This window comes from Vanessa cardui, chromosome 1 (genome assembly GCF_905220365.1).
Source record: "Vanessa cardui chromosome 1, ilVanCard2.1, whole genome shotgun sequence".
In the NCBI taxonomy this organism is placed as follows: domain Eukaryota; kingdom Metazoa; phylum Arthropoda; class Insecta; order Lepidoptera; family Nymphalidae; genus Vanessa; species Vanessa cardui.
In genome coordinates, this window is record NC_061123.1 from 13,651,700 (window position 1) to 13,677,166 (window position 25,467).

Consider the following 25,467-nt stretch of genomic DNA (forward strand, 5'->3'; position numbering starts at 1 on the left):
CCTGACGGTAAGTGAAATCACCATTACCCATAGACAATGGCGCTGTAAGAAATATTAACTATTCCTTAAATCTTCAATGCGCCACTAACCTTGGGAACTAAGATATTATGTCCCTTGTTCCTGTAGTTACACTGGCTCACTCACCCTACAAACCGGAACACAACAATACTGAGTACTATTGTTTGGCGGTAGAATAAATGATGAGTGGGTGGTACCTACCCAGACGGGCTTGCACAAAGCCCTACCACCAAGTAAATCATCCGATCATCCGATCATCATGACATTTTGTCATAATTACAGAAGAGGACGCAGGGTAACTATCTTCTATCTATATCTTAAGTTCAAGACTTAGACAATACACAGCCTTTTACATTATATATTTAAGAAAAATAGAACAATATATTTATGGGAGTTAAAATTCAACAATAATCAAATTTGTTATTGATGTTACTTCAAAACTTTTTTGAGTTAACGACTTGTTCATTTCTTGTTTCCGGTTAAAATATTCATAATGATAATAAACCTAAACACTGTGAAAAGGGCTCTAGGATTTGGGAATAAATTAAATTAAATAAGCCCGGTTAATTGTATTATACCTGCAATTAATTCACTCGACAAGTTTAACGATTGTTTGGAGCGGAAACTCTCGAATTAACTATGTCCCGACCTAGTCACAGTTCATTCAGACTTTTAATTACAGTTACTTGAGCGAGTGGGAGCGAGGGTGTGTCCTAGACTTGAGAAACTATTCGAGGTACTAAATCTACCCGTACAATACCATCTCAAAGCGCAACATGCATGTTCATGCAAATTCCAGTGGGTCGGCCCTCTCGTTAATTCGATTCATGTCACAGAGCACGTCCCCTTCTTGGTAACTAGACAAAAACGCTTATATTTATCAGCGAAAATGTTTAACGCTCATATTCGATTTTTAATATCTTTTGTTTCGTCTAATGAATTTAATTACTTGAAAGTGCAAATAGTAATAATTTGTCAAGTGTAAGATTTTTTATTAGGGTTTATGTAAAAAAAATTCTAAACAGAAAACTTTTACATCTATACATATAATAAAATTGTGTCGTTTGTAATATTAAAATGGCTCTTTTTTACACAACATTTTTTACAATTTTTGACGGTCTGTCTGCCTGTTTGTTCCGGCTAATCTCTGGAACAGCTAGACCGATTTTGGCGGGACTTTCACTGGCAGATAACTGATATAATAGGGAGTAACTTAGGCTACGATAATATTTTTTTTTGTTAAATTCAAACGTGTACAATGTCGCAGGCACAGGTTTATAATATAGTTATGACTATTATATATATAAGAAACATTGGTGAATCATATTGATATGATATATTTAGATGGATAAGAATGCAACATAAGTATGGATTACTGATCCTTATCATGACAGAGGGGTTAACGAAGTTAGCATAAGAAGATTTACAATACAAAATGTTATCGATTTTGAACTTTCGAACATTATAATTAAAGTTCTTTTTAGTCTAAAGCAAAGTGAATGACAGGTTGCAAATATATTTATAAAAACTTATTTATTTCGAATCCAAAGATATGAAAACAAAGGAATTCTTTTTTTTTTATTTAAACATTCGTTTCAATTTTAAATCCATTATTATCAGTGGCTTTCCTTTATATAGAATAATAGAGGGATTATTTGAAGTCGAAATAGTCTGTTTTATGATACAGCCAGAAAATACATGTGATAGAATTTTAAGGGTGGACTTTTCAATTCTCAATCAGCTGTAGTTTAGTTTGGTTAACTAATATGTGTAATAAAAATGTGTAATGTTGAAGTTATTTATGTACATGGACGAAATCTCAGAAACTCCATTTCAGAATTGATTTGGCAGATAAGTTTCTGATGTAAGTGGAGGAGGAGGAGGAGGGTAAAGGTGTAAAACAGAGGTAAGAATTTTGTGTTTAGTAAATTTCACGCGAGTAAAGTCGCAAGTTCTGCAAGTATATTTTGATTTTGTGTAACATGACAATGCGACTCACGTTGTCTATTGTGTTTAACGCGGGTGATATCAGGTGGAATAGCTAGTAAATAATATATTACAAAATGCAAACAATCGTAAAAATATACAGTTTCAAGTCCACAACTATTTTTGGCAACGTCACTGTTGATTAAACGCTTTACAATTTACGATGTGTTTCAGAAGCATTTGTAAAAATATGGGTTGGGGAAATGTGAGAATATATATTTTTAAGTTTTTTTATTCGCGGTTGATTTTTATACTATTTTTTTTATTTAAAAATCGTAAAAGTATATAAATAGTCTACGTGGTGGAAAGTTCTCACCTCCACCATATTAGTGGTGCATCCATATTAACAACAAACAACAACAGCCTGTAAATTCCCACTGCTGGGCTAAAGGCCTCCTCTCCCTTTGAGGAGAAGGTTTTGGAACATATTCCACCACGCTGTTCCAATGCGGGTTGGTGGAATACACATGTGGCAGAATTTCCATGAAATTTGTCACATGCAGGTTTCCTCACGATGTTTTCCTTCACCGCTGAGCGCAAGATGAATTATAAAGACAAATTAAGCACATGAATCAGGGGTGCTTGCCTGGGTTTGAACCTGCAATCATCAGTTAAGATGCACGCGTTCGAACCACTGGGCCATCTCGATTCTCGACTCGATTATTATCCATATTAGTGAGCAAAAAAAATTATTACAATCCACATAAGTCGTGTAATTGCTTTGGGTGGACATGTATATGATTTTACAATTAAAAGTTCATTAAAACTCTTCAGGAAGGTTGTCTGCCTTTTTTGTAAATTGGTATATTACTGACACAATTTACCAAAATAATCTATAAGAAATTGCACATAACTGGTTTTTTGTGTTTGAGGTATATTCCTCAAAACCGATGAAATTTTTTTGTTTGTAAATGAGTAAAACTAATGTCTTATAAGTACTGTATAGAGTCGAGATGGCTCAGTGGTTAGAGCGCATGAGTATTAACTGATGATTGTGGGGTCAAACCCTGATGAGTACCATGTCCACTAGTATTTAAACTTGTAATTAATCTCGTGCTCGACAACGAAGGAAAATATGGTAAGATATTCTGTATGTTTTCAATTTCAATGATATTCTGCCACAGGTATATCCAAATTGCATCGGAGTAGCGTGATTTAATAGGCTCTAAAATTTCTCTTCAATAAGAGAGTTCATTTCAGTTCATTAGTTTTCTATGTTGTCTCGGGTCTGGGTGTTTTGTGGTATCGTAGTTACTTCTGATTTTCCATAACACGAGTACATTAGCAACTTACGATGGGATCAGAGTAATGTATGTGATGTTGTCCGATATTTATTTTTATTATTTACTTATATCAGCGTCTGTTTCTCAATTGACAAACTTCACAGGTGAATTGTCTTTTCGTGTTATCGCATCATCGCAAGCCTTGACGATACGATATTGCACGTACCTTATGTCACAGAGACGGTCGTGGCACTTCACTAGAACCTTCAGTTGGTCCCGCCGCTTCAACATTATCGTATAAGATTCAATTCAACCCAGTAACATCAATTCAAGCGCTTGTAAGTTGGTTTTGAATGCAATTTATTTTGATATTGATTTTCGAAATTCGAATTTCAATTGGAAACAAATGAATACGAATATTACTCTAATAGAAAATAAACAGTTTTTTATAGTACGTAATTCAAACATTCGACCTTTTGTAACCGCAGCGATAAGATGATTACTACGAAATATAATATTGAGATGTCAGTCAACTCTGAAGTTATTATTAAATAATGTATAACAATTTATCGTCACTTCATATAAATATTATTGATTGAAATATTTACGGTTATGACAGTCGATATGACATTTTTGTGAGATAAAAATTGAGCTCTCTTCATATAATTCTCGAAATTATTTCGAGGGTTGATAGTAATCTTACGATCGTTTCTTCTTTAAATACATCACAACATGTACACATCTATACATGTAAATATTCTTTGCCCCCTATACAAAAAACCAGTGTAACTGTATGTGTATATAATATAATATACACGAGCTATAGATAATATCCTATATAAATTAGGTTTGTCTTTGGCTTAAATCTTCTACTACAAGAAGAGAGATATCTCTCGCATTCACTAGCTGATAATTTCATTTTCTTTAAATTACTTTTTCAGATAAATAGCTAAAATAGCTATGCTTATCAAGTCCCTATCAAAATTAAAACACACTTTATTCAAGTGGTGGTAGTAGTTGTAAACACTCGTAATTTTGCAATTATATTAAATGTTTCCAATGTTAGTTAGTACTCAGCAGACCGTTTCAGCTAAGGAGCTGAGTCATTTAATTAGGATAATAAGTGGTAATTCTATTTAAGTTTCAAATCTAAAGTCATTTCTGAGAAAAAGATACTGCGATGATCTTCCAAAAAAAAAATCTTTGAAGCTATAAAAAATATTAGAGACTAGATAGAAAAGCTATAGAATATTTCAATTCACAATAAATAGTGATCGTCACGGGACATCTGAAACCGATACGACGTAAGAACCTTTAAGAAAAAAGCGTAGATATATTTAAAGCTGATAACACACCTGCAAGTCCAAGTGTTTCAGCTGTCCATGTGCGGTGGTAATCTCTTTCCATCAGGTGAGTCTCCTGTTGTTTGCCAGATATAATTATAAATTGTGTAAAATTTCGCTCGCAGCCGGAAAGATTTTACTGAGAATTTCAAGAATAATCGTTGTTTTTCACCCAATTACAATACTAATATTTATAATACCAAATGTAATGCTTGACTATTAACTAACTAGTGCTAAAAGACTATGAAAAGTGACTAAAATATGAAGTCCAATGTACAGCAAAATGTACCTAATTTTCATGCCATCAAAACATTTCAAACGAATAAAACTATTATCGATTGAAATTGTTAATATAAACATACATTATCAAATCCTACACAAGAGAAAACAATTATAAACTACTAACTAGTAACTAATAATGTGCGTGGTTATGTTTACTAGTGAAACGAATAGTTTTTGTAACATTGTATTTTGATAAGGTTTTAACAGAATCAGCGGCACGCGTCTCTCTTTATTGCAAGACATTGTCTTCAGACATCAATAACAAAAACAAGAATATATAAGTATTGAGTATATATAATTACAACAGAAATACAGAATAACTTCATACAAATAACCAGCTTAGTGACAAAAAGTTCAACAGTTATCCAAAAAAATACTTAGTATTGGATGATTTATAACACCTTGTAAATGTTCCGCGTGTGGACAGACCTCACTTTCCTCTTAAGGAGTAGCTTCTTCATCAACAATAACAACAACAGCCTGTAAATTTCCCACTACTGGGCTAAGGCCTCCTCTCTCGTTGAGGAGAAGGTTGGAAACATATTCCACTACACTATTCCAATGCAGGTTGGTGGAATACACACATGTGGCAGAATTTCTATGAAATTAGACAAATGGAGGTTCCATACGATGTTTTCCTTCAGCTCCAACCACGAGATGAATTATAAATACAAATTAAGCCCATTATTTAGTGGTGCTTGCTTGAGTTTGAATTCGCAATCGGTTAAGATGCACGCGTTCTAACCTCTGGACTATCTCGGCTCTTCAATGCAGTTTGGTAGAAACATAAGTGGCTGAACATCATCCAACATGCTTTTTTCTGATGTCTTCCGAACATTAAATCAATATTTAAGACAAAATAAGCTAACTAAATTTTGTACGACTTGTCTGGCCCTGTGCCCTCAATCTAAGGGTTTGATTCACTATTTCTAAACTAAGATAATTCTCTTCTTCTTCTAAATGTCCCTTGCGCCTGTAGTTACACTGGCTCACTCACGCTTCAAACCGTAAAACAACAGTACCAAGTACTTCTGTTTGGCGGTAAAATATCTTATCAAACGGGTTGCACTAAATCCGATTATTATATCAGTGTCTTCATATTTAAAACACATCATTAAATATAACACATTCTGAAGTAAATCTATTACTTTTCCCCGAGTAAAGAACTGAAACGATTGAACTTTAAGGAGTGCTTAAGATGGAGTTCCTGTGAATACTACTATGCTGTCAAAGAGTTAAGATAATAAAATTTAAAGAATTTCATTTGAAGATAGTACCTTTTTTTCTAAAAGAATCTTGGGATTCCTTTCAGATATTTTTTTTTCCTATTTGCTTTTCCAGCTTAGCTTGAAACTTATGTCTTTGGAGTAGGAACGACAATAGCCCAAGGGGTCGGGACCAAGCTTGCATCTTTTACATCTCTAGTCGATCCGTATATTGTTAAGTTATTGACGCTTCAAAATATAAAATATACTTAACACCGATGCGATAATATCTGGTACATGATAGGGAATTAGGTCTGGATTTCCCATTGAGGTTTCTCCACCATTACGTCAATATTTGCTATATTCATTACAATTTGTAAATCCTTGAGATCCGTATGTGTTTTCGACCATTATTTGGAGTATTAAGTATGCATTAGGCACACTCCTGCGCATAAACTTTCTCTACAGATCTTGCAACATAGATTAAATTAGATAGAATCTAACTATTTAAACTGTAAGTAAGAAGAATATAAAATCCGAGCAGAAATATGACCAATTATATACGTATATATAAATCGCATATATATTACAGTAAATATAAAATTAGAAGGAATACTTTCTTTAGACTTTGCAAGCTTAATCACTGCATGATGACTGATAAAAATTAATAGATAATTATTATCGAAATATAAGATCATACTTGGTACTCTATAGTAAAAATGTTTCAATATATTTTTTTATATTAAAATGAGGTATCTCATGATCATCTTAATCTTTGGACTTATCTAACTAACCTACATTATAGGTTGAACAGATGAGTCAAAGTAACCTCTGTTGAAATGAATCTGACGAAATTTCTCGCGAGGTTGACATTATCGTGTCAATAACGGGACATTGGTCCTGTTATTTCGTTTCTTACGTCAGACACTACAATTGACTTACTTACAATGAACAGTTTTAATGGCAATATATTAAACAACGTTTCGTTCGTGTAATGGTTGGTAATGTTTTATCTAAACCTTCGTATATCTATATTTAATCAGCTTACGCTTGATCACAACTACACCTGATGATAAGTACTGATGCAGTTACGATAGAATTACCTATAAGATGCGTGTTCGTAATATTGACGTAATTAAGAGATCGTGACTTGACCGATCGTGATACATATTCGCACAATTTATTAGGAATTTGTGTTATCAAAACGATAACTGAATCGTTACGTAGAGATACTAGGAAATTAGGTGAAAAAATTCCACATATTTTTGCGTTAAAGAAAATTAAAAATTTGATGAGCGGTTTTTGGTGGATTTATTAATTAATTTTATTGTTGTTATTTTCGCGAACGAGGCCACCACATGGTTTGCTAGTCTAAAACATTGTATAATGTGATCTTATCGCGACAGGTCCGACTCGATGACTCCGATACGGCGACAATTCATTGATGTTAGTGTATTTGCAGTGGGCGGTCGTTTTTATTAATAATAAGTAATGTGCACGATAAACGACGTTACGCGTATCGGACTGTGAAACAATATTGCTTAACAGTATTTCTTTGGACGTTTATTTATCATGCATAGTGTTATGAACGGTTAGAAATAGGTAAGGGAAATATTTATTTTATGAAAGTGCAATAACTTCTAATATGATTACTTTTTCTTTATTTTTAATTCTTTATAGTTTAATAATGACTTTAAACATCTTAATTAATAACTGAGCTTATTGAGCTATTATAAATTTGAAATATTGTATGTTTGGATGTATGTTACAAAATATGCTTAAATGATTTTACTCATTTTCGAATTTTGAAATTTCGATAAAAGCGATTATAGTCGTAAGGAAGGGCTATGTTTTTGTTTACTTGCGTGATTGGGTAGCTACTATCTACATATGTGTTACACAGTGTATACAATAGTACATGTATGTATGTAATTAATTATATAAAAATATACAATTTCTAAATTCAAATATGTTTTAAAGTTAAAGAACCACTTACTAACGGTAATATTCCTATGATTAAAACAAATTCTTTTAAAAAAATATCATTTGAGATTATTATCTGATAAGGATTTTAAAAGGCATTCGGACATATTTTTTTATCGGAATAATCTTTTTATACATAACACGTAACGGATTATTTTTGCGTTACCATTTAATACCATTTCACTTGTTTCTTATAAGAAAATAAATTTGTGAAATAGGTATTTTTTATTTACATAAGCCATCAATAATAAGAACGTTAAAAGTTAACTTAATAAATATATTAAAATAAAAAGTTGACATCCTCATCGCTGACAACCTTATTACGGTTTCATGTGTAACAATTCGACTCGTCAATTTCATTACTAACAGCTGAGGACTAACTTTAACTACCTTACTGAGGATTTTCCCGAAATCTTATAGTTCTAAAAGACATTAAAGACCGACGAGGTATAACAAAAAGATATATGTAATGCGGAGGAATGAGGGACATATTGTGAGGAAGGCCTTGAGCATGGATGTTGATGGATATAGAGATAGAGGAGGACGAAGGAAACGATGGATGGACTGTTTGAAAGATGATATGGTTAGAAAGAATGTTACTTGTGAGATGACGTCTGACAGAGAAGTATGGAAGGAGAAGACATGCTGCGCCGACCCCAAATAAAATTGGGATAAGGGCAAGAGGATCATGAAGATATATATATATATATGTATATAAAATTTAACACCCATATTCTTGTGAAAAAAAACACCAAGGTGCTTATGATGCAATTAGCATTAGAGAAACTCTTATAGACAAAGGCGCTGAAATTTCTTTCATTCATCATTAACCATTAGTGCGAATTTGCGTGATTGCTATTAATTTTTTTTAACTAACGTTTCCACGTTAACGTTTTTCCTACAAAGTTTTTTATTTATTATATTTTAATATCTTTTAAACACTAAGTAGTGATACATTAAACCGGATTCAAATAGATATCAATATATTTTTTATCACTGATATAAAGAAGGTAAACGTTCGCTCATGAAACCTTGCTACTGTGATATTAATCCATTGCTTGCACTAATAATGCGTTACCATGGAAACTAATATGGTTCTTACGCCTTTTCTAATACTGAGTCTTAAACTTAATGTACAAAACTTTATCTATACCAAATTCTATTTGGCATGGAGATGGTTTGAGGCCCGAAGTAGGACTTGGACTCCTTTTTTATTTCACCCCTAGAGGAGTTGAAGGGGGGAACGGTGTGTATGGCTTTACCTATAAAGATTTATAAACTGCGCGAGTAAATGTGGGGTTCAACTAGTAATATAATAAATGCAAAAGTTGGGATCTGAGTTAAATTTGCGACAGAGCTAGATTATAATGTGAAACATTGGTTACTTTGTATCCTGGAAACATAATACCTGCAACCCTCATCTCTCACACGCATAAGAGAGTGGAAACTATAGAAAATATTACCGAAGAGCGGTAGGTGATATATCCTTGGTCAGTTACGCTGTTACAGTATTAAGTATAATCGTACAAAAATGAGACAACATCACATACATTACTCTGATCTCAATGTAAGTAGCTAAAGCACTTGTGTTATGGAAAAGCAGAAGTAACGACGGTACCACAGACACCCAGACCCAAGACAACATAGAAAACTTATGATAATCTACATTGACTCGGCTGGGAATCGAACCCAGGACCTCGGAGTGGCGTACCCATGAAAACCGATGTACATACCACTCGACCACGGAGGTCGTCTTCAAAAATATTTCAAAAAATGCTTCAAAAATACCTGGATTTTTCTGAATGCTTTAGTATCTTGACTTATATTTGTTAATAAAAATAATATATACGTATTATTAATATGTATTTATTTTAATTCATGTGTTAGTTTGTGTAGGCAAAATGTTGCAACTGTTATTTAATCTAGTTTCACCCGTCGATCGAGATGAAATTCCGCGAAAACTTTTGGTACTGGTCAAGTTTATGTCATAAATAAAAGCTTTTTTATACCAAAATGTAACTAATACATGAAACCCAAACCAATATTTCGGTGCCTATGAGTGGTGGTGACCACTTTGTCTTCATAAAACAAAGATAATAACGACTGTAACAAGTAGAAGATGTACATTTTACTGTATGCTATTTTTGTTAGGATGAGTTATAGTAGTAACCGCAAAAAATATTAATTCTTATTCGAGATATTAATTTTCAACCACAGAAATCAATGCGGATGAAACAATAGAAAAAATTAAAAATATTAAACACAGGATCAAACATCAATTCATATTAAATAGACTAAGCAAAAATTGCAGGATTAGAGATCCTTTCAATACTTTTACATATATATTTGACACGATAAAATAGACGAAAAGAAGACTCGTTGAGTTTCTTTCGCTGGTTCTTCTCAGTCAGTGTGTTTTCTTTTCCGAACCGGTGGTACTGTTTCATTTGACCATCAATAAGCAAGCGTTATGCTTACATATTGAATAAGGTAATTATAGTTTGAGTTCGAGTTCGATTTTCATAATTTAAGCCTATTCGGGTAAAAGCTTTAAGTTATAATGCCACAGAGCCTTTTTACGAAATATGAAAAGCAAAGCTTACATTTGTACCGGATTAACCTACATTGATTGATGGCTGATTATATTCTTTACAATACGTTTTGAAAAAAAATGTTAATCTCAATGTGAATAAAAATGTTCGTATTCGATATTTAAATTTTCAAACATCATTCAAATATTGATAATCTTTTGTTTTCACGAGTGAAAAAATAGCCAGTACTTGTTGTTACTTGACCTCGCGTTTCGTCATAAAACTGACGTAACGTTAAGACACTGTTGTTAATCATTTCGTCATATTATGATAAAAAATGTCTGATTAAAACATTTATAAGTATTACATGACTATTGCTTTGTTTAAAATCAATAAGAATTTATTATATATTTGTTGACCATCAGTTTTGTTCGATGTACAATTTTTAATAATATTTATTTGTGTAAACAAATTTGTAGCAAGATATAATTAGATTGTAGGACGAATACTGGAATTAGTTCGATCGTTCAAAGATGAATGAATGATAAACGATGAGTAAATAATTTTTTTTTGAATTAACATTCACACTTTTAACATAAGTTATATTTACAGTTTGTGTCAGAGCGGGCTTAAAGTTAAAATTTCTTACCATTGATTTTATATGAAGAAATTCATTTCAAAGTTAACTCTAATTATTATTGTTCATATAACAGAATTTATTATACACATTATAATTATGATTTATGCCTTATAAAATTGTTGACATTCCACAACTTTATACGTAGAGTACATCATTATTAATACCATTATCATACATACATAATCTATATATAATAAAACTGGTCTGTCTATTTGTGATATAAAAACGACGGTTTCCTACTAAATGCATGTGTATGTATACGTATACACGGTACATTTACCAAAAGATATTTTTTTAGCATTTCTATCTGTCTATCTGTTTCTTTTGGATAATCTCTGGAACAGTTGCACCGATTTTTTTTTACATAAATGGTTTGTTTTTTATGGTTTATAATTTGATGCAGGCCGCGTACTCAGCTGATTAATTTATAAATTTTTGTGCAATTTTTGTGCAATATTTGACCGTGAGTCACTCTCAGTAAATGTGTGTGGGTTTACGGGTAACACCGCGTAGTATGATAAATGCAATAAGGGGATTTACTTATCATACAAATTATTAAAATTAATTTGATCATTTATAAAGTATTAATAGTGTATTTCTGAAGTATGTTACTTTTAATTGAACAACATTCATTTGTTATTGCTATACATTTTTTTTATCTAAGTACGATGAGGAAAATTTGTATGAATATTGTCATTAATAATTATTTAAATTTTGATTGCGGGCTGGTAGTAAAAACACGCAGACACATTGAAAGAACGAAGGTAATCTATACTAATATTTTAATGAAATAGACAGTCTGTGTGTTTATCTGTTGTTTATTGAAGGGTAAACAGGCTAACAGTTTTCGATGTAAATTGGTTTGGAGCAAGCTAGAACTCCAAGGAAGAGTATAGGGTACTTTTCTGCCTAAAACCTAACTACCAGTTACTAAGATGAAAGACAAGTCGACAGCTAGTTTATGATTATATAAACGGTTTGTTGTATTGTATAATCGACTCAAAGTCGAGTTGGCCAGGCGGTTAGAGCTCATATATCTTAACCGATGATTGCGGGTTCAAACCCAGGCAAACACGAATTTCATATACTTATTTTGTGTTTATAATTCAACTCATACTCGGCGGTAAAAGAAAATATCGTGGGGATATCTGCATATGTCTAATTCAACTAAATTCTGCCACGTGTAAATCCACCAAAGTGCGTTGGAGAAATGTGGTGGAATATGCTCCAAACCTTCTCCTCAAATGTTAAAAAAGGAGGCCTTAGCCAAGCAGTAGAAAATTTACAGATTGTTGCTCTTGTTCATTTAATATTAAATAATGCAACTTGAAGAAAACTGAAATATCAACGTTATATTTTGATTGTTTCGTACAAATATTTTCGTAATTAATTTCAATTAAGTCCAACAGGTAAGTACACACTTATCAGATAATCTGCAGCCAAACCACAACGATTTGAGTGTTTGTACTCCTGTAATGAACTAAATGTGTGATGTCAGTAGTAGTCAAATGCATTAACTGTGTAAGGATCATTAGGTTAGGTTAGTTTATTTTGTCAACCACGCCAATTTCTTTGGTTGATAGTGACCATTTTGTATCGAGCAGGAAAATAAAAAAATAAAAAAAACATCCTTAAAACGTACTTTAACTATATAATATTAACACAGATATTATTATTATTATGCATATATATTTGATAAATTCTAGTCAGCATATATTATTTAAATTTTATTGTATTTAACAAAAATTGTATACGGTACGGATTCATCATAGTAGCATCTCCTTTCCGAACCGCGAGTAACTCTACATTTAAGTCAATGCTACAACAAGATGATTCCAATATACATATAAGTCTATTTAAATAAAAGACTAATTTCTAAAGACTAAGATTTTTCTTTAAAAAAAAAAAAAAAAAAACAGTTCCAATATATATAAGTCTATTTGAATAAAATATATTTCTAAAGACTAAGATTTCTTGAAAAGAAAAAACTTTTAAGTTGTATATATATAGCCTCTTCGGTAAACAGTCATAATTTAGGGCATTACCCTTTATAATATTCATATATACTTAATAAAGTCGTAAGTAAGTATGTCATGAATAACAACGAGATAAATTATTTGTTTTAATTATATCATTGCATAATACGTAATGACTAGATTGTATGAGTAATTATATGTAAAGGAATCAAGATGATAATATAATATATAATATAATAATTCATGTTTACGATAAATCGAAAACCGTTTTATTGTGCTATATTAAAGAGGAAACGAATACAAGCCGCCAATAATTAATGATAGAGTTTGTCAACAACTGATTAGGGATAATATATGTATACTGATAAATATACTCTTTTATTAAGATAAGATTTATTATTGAAGAAGAGTTTTATTGAAAAAGTTACTATACAAATCGTAAACGCGTTATATTTTCTCGTTGAGTCCCAAATCTAATTCTCTGGACAGAAATGAATCAGTTGGACAAATTTTATACTTTTAAAAATAATTTTCCCTTTAACTCCAAATAATTCAACTAAAAACGGAACAAAGACATTATTTGTAATAAGTGACGAAATAATTGGATAACGTTTTAGCTTTTCTGGTGGCTTCATTAAATTAATATAATAGTTGATATACATTCCGTCTCAACAGATAGTTCTTAACGTAACTCACCTTGCCTACTTGCCTAATCTGGCTATGCAAAAAGCACTGTAAGTCGCGCCTATCTTGACCTTACCATGCTAGAAACTTTTCTGTTAGTACAGATGGCTAAATGGGGCATTTGATTGTAGGAAGTCACCACTCCATTCCTTCTTATACCAATGCTTCATCAAACATTGGAGCCAATATACCTTCCTTATCCCGTTACTCTCCCGTAGTTACATTGGCTAGTTCAAAGTTCATCAAGCACAATGTTATATTTAAGAATTTCTGTTTAGCGGTAGAATTTGTGATGCTTGGATTGTATCTATCCAGACCAGCTTATACAAAGCCCTTCAACCAAGGTGAAATATTTTATAAGCTTATAATTATAATTAGTGTAAACTAAAGAAAATTAATCTAATTATATAATAAAGTTATATAATTCAAATAAGTTGTTGAAGAAGAATCGGTTTCGTAATCAAAAAGTAATATATATCTAGCCTTATTCATTCATTGGAATGTTACAGAAAGATTAAACAATTCTTATCGACTTTTAAAAATATATTGATACTAAGACCAGTGGCGCATAATCTTTAATTATATTTTGAGCGATAATACGTCTTTTCTATTAATTAAAATCAAGTAAGGATTGAACGAAGATGATTATTTTTCTGTATATTATTTTACTATAAAACTCTTACACATTACTATCTGTAATCTTATGCATTGCTCAGCGTATTCCTTTATGAGTCAATTTGCTTTTAAATACAAAAAAATATCCTTGAACAATCATCGAACTTCTAGACATGTCAATTCAAATGGATCTCAATTAAACTATTGATTTCAGACGAAATTTATATATGGAAAAAAATTACAAAAATAATCTGTCTGTCTGTCTGCCAGTTCTATGCTAATGCCGTTACCTACCTAAAATCAATTATGAGCTATGAGAAATAAACGCGTTTATAATGTTAACCTATGTAACTTATCGATGATAAGACCATTAAATCATTTCCAAAACTAATAAGATATCAAAAAACCGCGTATATATGTCAACAGAGAATTTTTATCTTATTAATATAGCATCAGAAGAAAAATCGATCAGATGTCAGTTAATGGCATTTTAGTTTTACCACGGCAGTATGCAACTGTAATGAAACGAATTTTAATGCGATATAATTTATTTTTAATTTTGCGTCTGGTTACGATTGACGATAAGACTATTTTTTTATATTTTTAGCCGTTAGTAGATTTTACCAAGAACAAGTACCTAAGTAAGATGTTATCTTTATCTATAGTAGTCGTCTACCCAATGGGATATTCCAAATATTACCCAACAAATTCAATAACAGAAACTTAAACCCATTCAACAAACCTCCATACATACTTAAGTCCTAAGTTTTACCACGATAGGTGATGATTTGTGCAAAATTTCATACGCTTCGATGCGCCGTTGTAGAATGTGCGTAGAAAGTCGTTTTTAAACTGTCACTTCCTGCTGCTCCATTCCTTTGCTGGTTATCTATTTTTTCTAAATTTTGAGGCCAATGTTTTGATGAATAGGTCATTGGCCTTTGCATCAACAAGTGACAAATGTAGTTCCTCACCTGATTACTATAAATTGATTGAAGACTACTAGATACTCCCATTTGAAATAAAATGAAAAAAAAAACAACTCCTATTTTGGTAATGTTTTTGTTTGAATATTTTTTATTAATACGTTAAAAGAGGTTGATAGATTATCTAACTGGCAAGGTAATGATAAATAAAGTGTAACAGATAACAGTTGTGTTATTAAAAACATGTTTTTTACTATATTTACGTTATTGACATCCTTAAGCGACCTTTATGTATTTGTATCTAAAAAAATGTTTATACATTTTTATCAATAGTTTGTTTGTTAAAACTATAGTTGTAATAATGGTTTATAAGCCACACATCGTGTACCTACACTATAATTAAAAACGATTGAAATGATTAGTGAATGATTTTCAACAATGTAGTTATTAATTTATTTTATTAATGACTACAAATAGTCTTAATTTTTTTTATTCACATGTAGTTGTTAAGTAGGTAAGCCGAGATGACCCAGTGGTTAGAACACGTGCATCTTAACCGATGATTGCGGGTTCAAACCCAGGCTAGTACTGAATATTCTTGTATTCATCTCGAGGTTAGTAGTAAAGGAAAACATTGTAAAGAAATATTAATGTGTCGAATTTTAATGAAATTCTGCCACATGTGTATCAACAATAGCAAAATGAACTAGCTTGGTTCAAGAAGCTTTACACCTTTTCCTCAATGGTAGACAAGGCCTTAGCCCAGCATTGAAATATTCACAAACTTTTATCTTTTTATAGTCAATGTTTAATTTATTGGAGAACATAATACATATATATCCAGATATATATTACTGCTCAATGGCTTCAGGTGCCACCTGAATGAAGGTAGATTAATATCCTTAACTTCCTGAACTGTTTTTATTTTTGACTGAAAAGTTCATAACTCAAACAAGTTGAATTCGAACCTGAAACATCCGAATCTAGAGCCGTATAGCCTAGCCATTACATCAAAGAGATACCTGTGTAGTCTAACAATGCGGAAAGCATTGTTGAGCACACCAGTCGCTATAATTGGACTCTTGCTGTCCGATTGAATGACACAACAATAACTCAATATTTTCGTTACTTTCGCAATAATGGAATAAGATTTTACCTGTGATATTTAATAACAAATAAATACGAACTTTAAAACTATTGGAATTTAATCATTTACATTTAATTACACACATTCATACTTATAAAATATACTCATAATATATTGGTCCTTTTTGTTTGTCTTTTGGACATTAGTTCAGAATCAAGATCAGTTTATTAAAAGCTATAAGATTTTTCTGTGGATATATTCTCAGTATGAAAATTTACACTCTCTTTTACACTCTCGTCCCTTGGAAAGGAAATAAAGCCTTGGTCGTTGGTTGGTCTTGCGTCGGAACTCTTTTTCACCATATCAGATTAGCTGTGGCCTTATATTATAAGGGTAAAGGAATATGAAATTTTGCTGTGCCATAAGCCTTTCCTAAAAGTTTAATAAACAATTTAAATTCTATTAGCAGCCATAGTTATGACATTAACGATTCACCAACCATTATACAAAAAAAAAAAAAAAATTAAACTCTTTTTATTCCCAAAATAATCACTCATAACTACATTAATAAAATAAATTATTATCACATAAATGTTGTTAAGGAGTTATTAGATTAAATAACGCCGGCTCCTTCAATCAAATGCCAAATCAGTGCTGATAAAAATGATAAATTAGTGAACTAAAAACTAAGCAACTATTAAATTAAATGAAATGATTACGCTTCATAGTAATACGATAAACAACAAATACAATTTGCGGCTCTCGACGCGAAAATTTACGTTCCGGATGACGATGAAGTATCACGTTTCTAATTATTGAATTCATTATAAGCGTGTATACAATTAATAGTAATACGACTCGTGAAATTTCCAAGGTTTGTTATTTAAATGAAACACGTTTAAAATTAGAAGCTAATGTTTCATACTTTGATAAAACTTGTCATTTTCTTAATTATATATCAACGTGACGTTTACATCTATAACATTTAGCATGAAAGTGTAAAATAATTACACGTGAAAAATTTAATTAGTAGATCTTACAGATAAGACCAAGTTGGAAAAATCCTTTTAAGGGGAAGGTTTGGAACATATTCCACGCTGTTCCAATGCGAGTTGGTGGAATACACCTTTGACAGAATTTCTATGAAATTAGACACATGCAGGATTCCTCACGATGTGTTCCTTCAACGCCGAGCTCGAGATGAACTATAAACACAAATTAAGATGCACGCGTTCTAACCACTGAGCCGTCTCGGCATTCTAACTAATGTAGATTTTAATCGCATTAGGACACGAGATGACCCCAAGTTTAGGTTACTCGTATCATTATTTCTCTTAAACATTGTGTTATTATTTAAAATATTGTAATACAACAATTCAAGTAATAATTTGGATTATCTAATTAACAAAATTTTATAATGACTACATCAGGGAAGGACACTGCAGGGAAGGATTTTTCAAAATTATTTTCTAGTATGTACGGATTGTTTGGAAATTTGTCATAACGTAACTAATATTAAAATTGGTATTAAGGCTCGTTAATAATTTGAAAACAGCTATTAATACATTTTTATTTAATTTATCCCATAATAATTTAAATTTAAGATGTACGTTTGTATAGAATGTCGTGATATTGACAATTATTTCTATAAGTGAGATACATGAGGCGTGAAAAATTGTGAGAGTTCGTCATTATTGAAATTCCAAATATGGAAATCTTTCTGTAAGAAACATATGTTACCAAAGTAGTGGACTTAAATATTATATCTAAATCAAATTAATATTATATTTAGTTGCTTACACGTACGTCTGAATAAGTTAACAAAATAGATTGAAATTAAAAATTATTACACATTTGGACCGTATTTAACCGAGAACGAAAAATAAACTCAATATATACTATTTTGCGACAGTGAATTACATAGTTATGTAAATTATATTAACACTAATGGCAAGAGGATCTTCTTATTCGTGTGGGAACAAATGACTGACTTGATGCGTCTTACTTTATTCATTTACGCATTGGTGAAGTTTTAAATAATACCTTTTTGTGATATATTTGGTCGTACTGGCGAATATTGACTACTAATCTATAGCTGGTCGTCTGATGATAAGTGGCCTTAAAAGAACTACTAAAATTCCAACATCGGTGATACCTCACTAACGTTGAAAACTAAAGTGGTTTGACCCTTCGGATTGTTTTTACATTGTACACTCGTAACTCGTACCCGTAATACAAGAAGGTGATACTTTTACATCACCCAATTAGTAGACTATAAAATGTTTAAACTAATACAAAGCCATAAACTTATTAATAATTTAAAATATCGATGAGCCTTTGAACCAATCAAGATTTCAGAAAGAAAAGATCAGTTTATATTATATAAACAGAAACGCTCAAAAAAGTTTGTAGAAATGAAAAAAAAAAAAAAAAATTTCAATTTATCGTATCAATGTCAATTAGACGTAATTTTGTAATCAATATTACTTAATAACTATATTTCTGTTATTAAAAATAGATAGTTCCGCCCCAAATTAATAAAGGAACTAACTACTAATACTCTTACTACTATTTTTACTACTAACTACTACTTTTTAAACTACTCCTTTTTTAAGATTATTACTTGTTATTATGGACTTTTACATCACTAGGCGGCCCGTAAGCCATAATGCTATTGATGATTAAATATTAAAAAGATTTTAAATATTACATACTATTGGATACAAATTATAGTTACTGTTTGTTACACACGGAACCATACACTACAATAAATTACATATCGCTTCAGCGTGAGATAAGACTGATAAAGCTGCATATTCAAACGACTTGTAAATTTCATTTTATACTTCCTATATCTACCAATTTCACAGAGATATCATTTTTGATGACGATTACGATTACTACTGATAGTTACATATATTTTGATTATTAGGCTTTTTACAATCCCTTCTGAATAAGTACGCAATCTAGTCAGTCGAGTATATCTCGTGGTTTCGTAGCTAATTTATATAATCGTCTCTGGTTAGCGAAAAAAAAACTATAACATTTTTCTGTCAAGATCTTCCCAGCAGCAGTCTCGCGTTTCAAATTTGTCAATGTTAACTCCCTCTATTTTGGAAGCACGTAAAATTGCTACTGATCTTGGGCTATGATTTTTTGATTTAATTATTTTTTTCATTATGGTAACCTGCAACACTGCAGTGGCGTTGCAAGAAATGTTAACAATTCCTTACGTATCTAATACGTCACCAACCCTGCGAACAGAGATGTCATGTCCCTTATGCCTGTAATAAGACTGACTCAATCTATCTTGCAATAAAGTATTTCTGCTAGGTGATAGAACGTCTGATGATTCAGTGGCAGTTACCTATAGGGGCTTGCACAATGTAAATTCCATATTTTATATACTATGCAATTATCTATTCTCTGTTGAGAATAGTTACAGTGCCCATAATCTGTTGCGAAGACATCTATTTTTACCTATTACTATTATTACTTAAAAATAAATTGCGGTCATTTTTTCAAATATTGACAAAACAATTACATCCAAACTTTTCGAGGCATTGAAGTGCAAGCACTGCCAAATTCCGAACTAGAAGCAGTAGCTTAGAATTTATTTTCCAAAAAAAAAGGTTTTATTCACCCGACTTGAGATTTGCAGCTTTATTAAGCTATCTACTAGACGAAGAAGACACATGCAATATACAACGCATGTTATGGGTATATTGTGTGAGATAAGTTGCATTGTTGAATTTGTTTTGATTTTGAATGCAACATTTCATAATGTAACGTTAGAGTAAAATATAGTATTATTTGTTTATTTAACGCACTCTTTTCTTTGTAATATTTTCGAATTTTAATGAAAGCTCAATGATTAAAATCTATATACACTAAATATAATAATTGAAAATACAGCCATTTCAAATTATTTTTAATCATGTTAATAATAAAATAGATATTGGTTTAAACGTAAATTCGGGTTTAGTAGGCAACGACCTTTTGAAACAGTGTCAGGTTAGTTTACTGGCAGTAATTCCGGAAGTACTATAAAAATCACACATCATTTTTATGAGTTCATATTCAGTAATAACCCAGAACTATGAAGTTGGTACGGTCTCAGGCTTTGCAAAGCATATCATAATTTCAAAGCTTTCAATATGAACTCCTAGCTGGTAACAGCCATGTAGCATGGGATACTAACCTACTTAGACCCACAAATATTGTACTGCATTAAAAAGGGCTATTTATTTATCTACTCTTATAATCTGATGGAATTTAAATCAAAATCAGAAAACTTTACTTAAAGAATAAATTTTATTCAAGTAGGCTTTTACAAGCACTTGAATCGTCATATTAAAGTGAAGCTACCGGTTCGGATAGCAGATTCTACAGAGAAGAACCGGCAAGAAACTCAGTTACTCTGTTTCAACATTCCGATAAGACTAGTAAATGTTCAGAAGCAGGACTTTCTAAATGAATTTGCGTGCTTTCGGAGGCATTGTATGTAAACATTGCCGATTTCAAATTTCGAACAGCGACAGGAAAATCCAATAGCTATTCAATGGGCTAACTCAAGTATTGCATTAAGAACCTGTACATTTATAAGCTTACCTTTATAATGACGAGGCATTCGATTTAATTTGAAAAAAAGAACATCCAAAAAAATGACAGAAAAGACTTGACAAAAGAAATAAAAAAACTGTTTTGTTTTAGGTATTAATATAGGAATACAATAAAGAAACTTATAATAAATAAAGAAAATTAACTTATTTTATCGAATATTTAAATAACAAAAATGTCAAAGAGAAACTCTTTTGCGATGTCACCGAAGACAGAGAAGAGAATAAAATTGGTGCCGCCTGATGGAGGTTGGGGATGGATGGTTCTTATTGGAACAGCTCTTTCAAATGTGAGTTTTTTTTTTTTTAATTTAAATGAATTTCTATAGAAAATTTATTAAGTTATGAATAATTAATCATTTGTTACATCACGTCTTATTAAAAAAAAAAAACGTATTGAACTATTTTTACAGTACCTCATTATTTCTTGAACAATAAGTATGTACTTTGTTAGAATAAACTAGAGATTATTACAGCACAAGAAAGACTTTTAATACAACACTACAATATAGCACACAAAGCCTTCTTTATTTCCAATAAATAGATAGGGTATTTATAGAATTTATTAATGATTGCATATTTTATTGTATCGTTTCAGATTTTCAATCAATCAATGCTCTCTCTGTTCAGTTTGTTGTACGGAGACGCATTGGAAGCGATGGGGCACAATACCCAGGGAGCAGCCATTGTTTTGAGCACTATGTTATTTGTCACAAATTTCGGAGGTCCGATAGCCGGAGCGGTCATCAAACTAACGACACCTAGATTCGTTGCAGTTTCCGGTGCTATTTTTTGTACAATAGGCATTTTGCTCAGTGGATTCTCGACAAATATCTGGCATTTGGTCTTAACCTACGGCATTTTCCTCGGTACGTTCAGTTTTTATAAGCATTTATTTTTAATAATATTATTAATCTTACTACTAATCTTAGAATATTTTTTAACATTCTTAGAAATGCAGGACGACCAAATACCATTTTAGACTTAGTAGTCTAAGGTAGTCCTTACATAGACAGGACCTGTAACAGATAATTACAACATAAGCAGTGCTATTGATTGCGAAAACAAAGATTCATCTCTTAATATCAGTTACTACAACTGCTCATTTACCGTCAAACACACAGCAATATAACAATATATGTTGTTTGGTACCTACCTAGAAGTGTACAACAGGACTTTAATGTTTGATCTTTTTTTAGGATTGGGTCTAGGGTTCATTCAAAATGCCACATTTGTAGCCATTAATAGTTACTTCAAAGTACGGAAGAGCCTTGCCGTTGGACTTGCTATGGCTGGGACAGGAGTCGGACAGACACTTATGCCTCATGTTGTCCGATATTTTTTGGAACACTTCGGCTTTAAGGGCGCGTGCTTGTTATTGGCATCTCTAAGCTTACATGGGGTAATTATTAAACATTTAACTTATTATTAAATTATCTAATTAATTTTATAAAAATAATTATAACTGAAATTACTTATAGATTTGCGGAACCATGTTAATTCAGCCAGTTGAATGGCATATGAAGAAAGTTGAAGAAGAGGTAGTAGTTGATGAAAAAATGCATCTACTTGAAGAAAATAACAAAGTTATCAATAAAAATAAAGAATACAATGGCAATGGTGATGTTAACCATAAAGGTCAAGTGACCGCACTAACTGTAACTTCTGAGAATGGAGTTGATAAGAATATACAAAGTCCAAAAGAGACGACAGTAAATGCCGTATCAAAAGAAAAACTTAACGGTAAGATCATAATCTAACCTTCCTTAAGATAAGACATGTATCCACTAATACTACTACTAGCTGTTCACGTTACCTTCGTCTGATATGAAGGTGGTTTTCCATGATATGCGCCGTACTGTGCTAACATTTGCTATATTACTACAAGCTCCATGCCATCAGAAAATCTGATAAGTCCATTGTAATATTTTAGTACATTGTCAAAATTGCTTGTCAAAGTTGTAATGCTATTTTTATATGAAAACTATATTTCTTTACATAACAATTAATGTATATAATATACGTAATGAGCTAATCTGTTCTCAAACTACAAACTATCCTTAAACATCGATACAATATTCATTAAGGTAATATTAAATCGACAAAGACTCAGTTAACTATTATTTCAGGTACACAAGATATCCCACAGCCAAAGAAGACTTTGATGAGAAAAATTTATGAATTATTTGATATTTCTTTATTATCAAGCCCTCGGTTCCTCAATATTATTATCGGAACTGCTCTTATCGTTGTTTCCATTCAAAACTTCAGTATGTTGTATCCATTTTTCTTGCAAGTAAGTTGAATTATTTTTCGTAAACAAATAGACATCTTATAACAAAGTACATTAAGACCATTATTTGGTAATGTATTTACTTTTACTGTAAAAAATAAACAAAATTAAACAAGCAAGAAATACGATTGACTGACAGCATTTCTTTTATTTAAAATTTTACAGAAAGTTGCATCATTGGATAAACAAAATACAGCTTACTGTATGTCAGCAGTTGCTTTTGCTGATATTATTGGAAGGCTTACTTTACCAGCGTTGCAGGACAAGTACAAAATTAAGGCGAGGATGATGCTAATTCTGACGAGCACGTGGTTGATCGTAGTAAGACAAAGTAAGTTAAAGACGTATGAGACAAATTATAAAAAAAAATATGTATTTTTAACAACGAATCCTCTTAAAATTTAGGCCGTTTTAAATTCGTAAAATATTTTCCTTTCATAATTTTAGTAATTATAATTTTTCCTTTTAGTAAAATATCGAATTTGCTAATAAGTTTTCATAAGACCTTTTAATTTATTATAAACATAAAACCTTTTCTTTTTCAGTATTAGCATATCAAACCGAATTACACGTGCTTCTGACATTGTCCGCATTATATGGTTTTGGAAGAAGTATGATTATTGTTGCAAGAAACATCGCTATATCCGAAAACTGTAAAATGGAACAAGTGCCATCAGCTGTTGGATTGGGCATGTTAACAATGGGCATAATAGTACCCCCTGTGGGCTATTTCCTTGGCTGGATCAGAGACTACACAGGCAGTTATGCTCTTTGCATAACATCGCAAAATCTACTCATGGTATTATTTTTAGTTATGTGGATACCAGACATGATAGTGATTTATTTCAATGAAAGAAGAGAGAAGAGGAAAAGTGTGGAACAGACATTATCACAGTGATTTAGTGATTAAGAATCATATTACTCGATAGTTCGCACAGGTTTGTCTGTGATATTTGTATATTTACAACGGCTGTGAGATTTCGAACGAGTATGAACAATGTTACGTGTGTTGCCAGTTTAGCATTTATAAGTATTTGAGACTGACCGTGGAAGTGTTATTTTCTATTTTTACACCTACTTATCGTTCGACAGTGCAATATGTAATCTCTAGTCTTATAAATAAATCCCAATTAATATTTTACTCAATAAACGATACATTCATATGACACGATATTTATTTTTAATATACATTTATTCTGGTTTACGACGTGCTATGTGATAAAAATCACATTCTTATAAATTTATTAAGTAGTAAAATCTCATAAAAATAAAAGCAACACAACACAATTACAGTTTATGAAAGTTTACCGAACGATCGGTTCAGAATTCTCATGTTTAATTCAGAAATGGACGCCCAAGAGTCGCAAGGATCGGGCGTCGCCGGCAGACTTCCCCCGACTAGCATACGGATGTAAGTACTCTATCTAAATATGCAATGAATTGATGATAAATTTTAAATTTAAATAATGTTTGGATCATATAAATGATTAAAATATATTTGAAATAAACAAAATACAATGTCATATATTTTATTGATGAATATATCTTTTTAATCTCTATACTGATTCGTACTCATCGTGATTAAAGATGTACTAAGACTAGGAGCTCGCCTTGGCTTGACACAAGCGCAATGCTGATATTAAATATGCTACAGAATTTATCTTGTTTCTTTACTATATTGTCTTAGTATTATATACAAAAACTTTCCTGTCAGATCACGCTATCGAACTGTATAAAAAAACTGCATCATAAACCGTTGCGCAATTTTAAAGATCTAAGAATACATAGGGACAGACAGCGGTAAGCAACTATGTTTTATACTATGTAATGTAAGATATAAAAACATAGACAAAAAATATTAAATGAGACATGGTTCCATCTTCATTATAAGTGAAATAATTTAATAATTTTGAATTGTGTTTAACAAGCCCGTAGTTAGTGAGCACGACCCGTAAATTTAAAGAGCCCTTTTCATGTATTCGAGTCGACTAGCACATTATTCTCTGCGCAAAATGTTTATATATTTAGCTCTTTGTAGTCTAGAAAAATTGTGGAC

General features: G+C 31.5%; 1 protein-coding gene across 2 annotated transcripts; it reads left to right on the forward strand.

Annotated features, from left to right (window-relative positions):
* The first annotated feature begins 1,814 nt into the window (after window positions 1-1,814).
* LOC124531659 (monocarboxylate transporter 12-B-like) lies at window positions 1,815-24,577 on the forward strand. 2 transcript variants are annotated; one of them, XM_047106150.1, is made up of 8 exons: window positions 1,815-1,924; window positions 21,213-21,408; window positions 21,717-21,987; window positions 22,318-22,520; window positions 22,600-22,861; window positions 23,248-23,414; window positions 23,577-23,742; window positions 23,957-24,577. In XM_047106150.1, the coding sequence occupies exons 2-8, from the start codon at window positions 21,295-21,297 to the stop codon at window positions 24,307-24,309; spliced, it is 1,536 nt and encodes a 511-aa protein (XP_046962106.1). In that variant the 5' UTR covers window positions 1,815-1,924; window positions 21,213-21,294; the 3' UTR covers window positions 24,310-24,577. The 2 variants fall into 2 exon arrangements, with proteins under 2 accessions (XP_046962106.1, XP_046962098.1); XM_047106142.1 differs by lacking the exon at window positions 1,815-1,924 and adding an exon at window positions 7,491-7,659.
* Window positions 24,578-25,467: the final 890 nt, after the last annotated feature.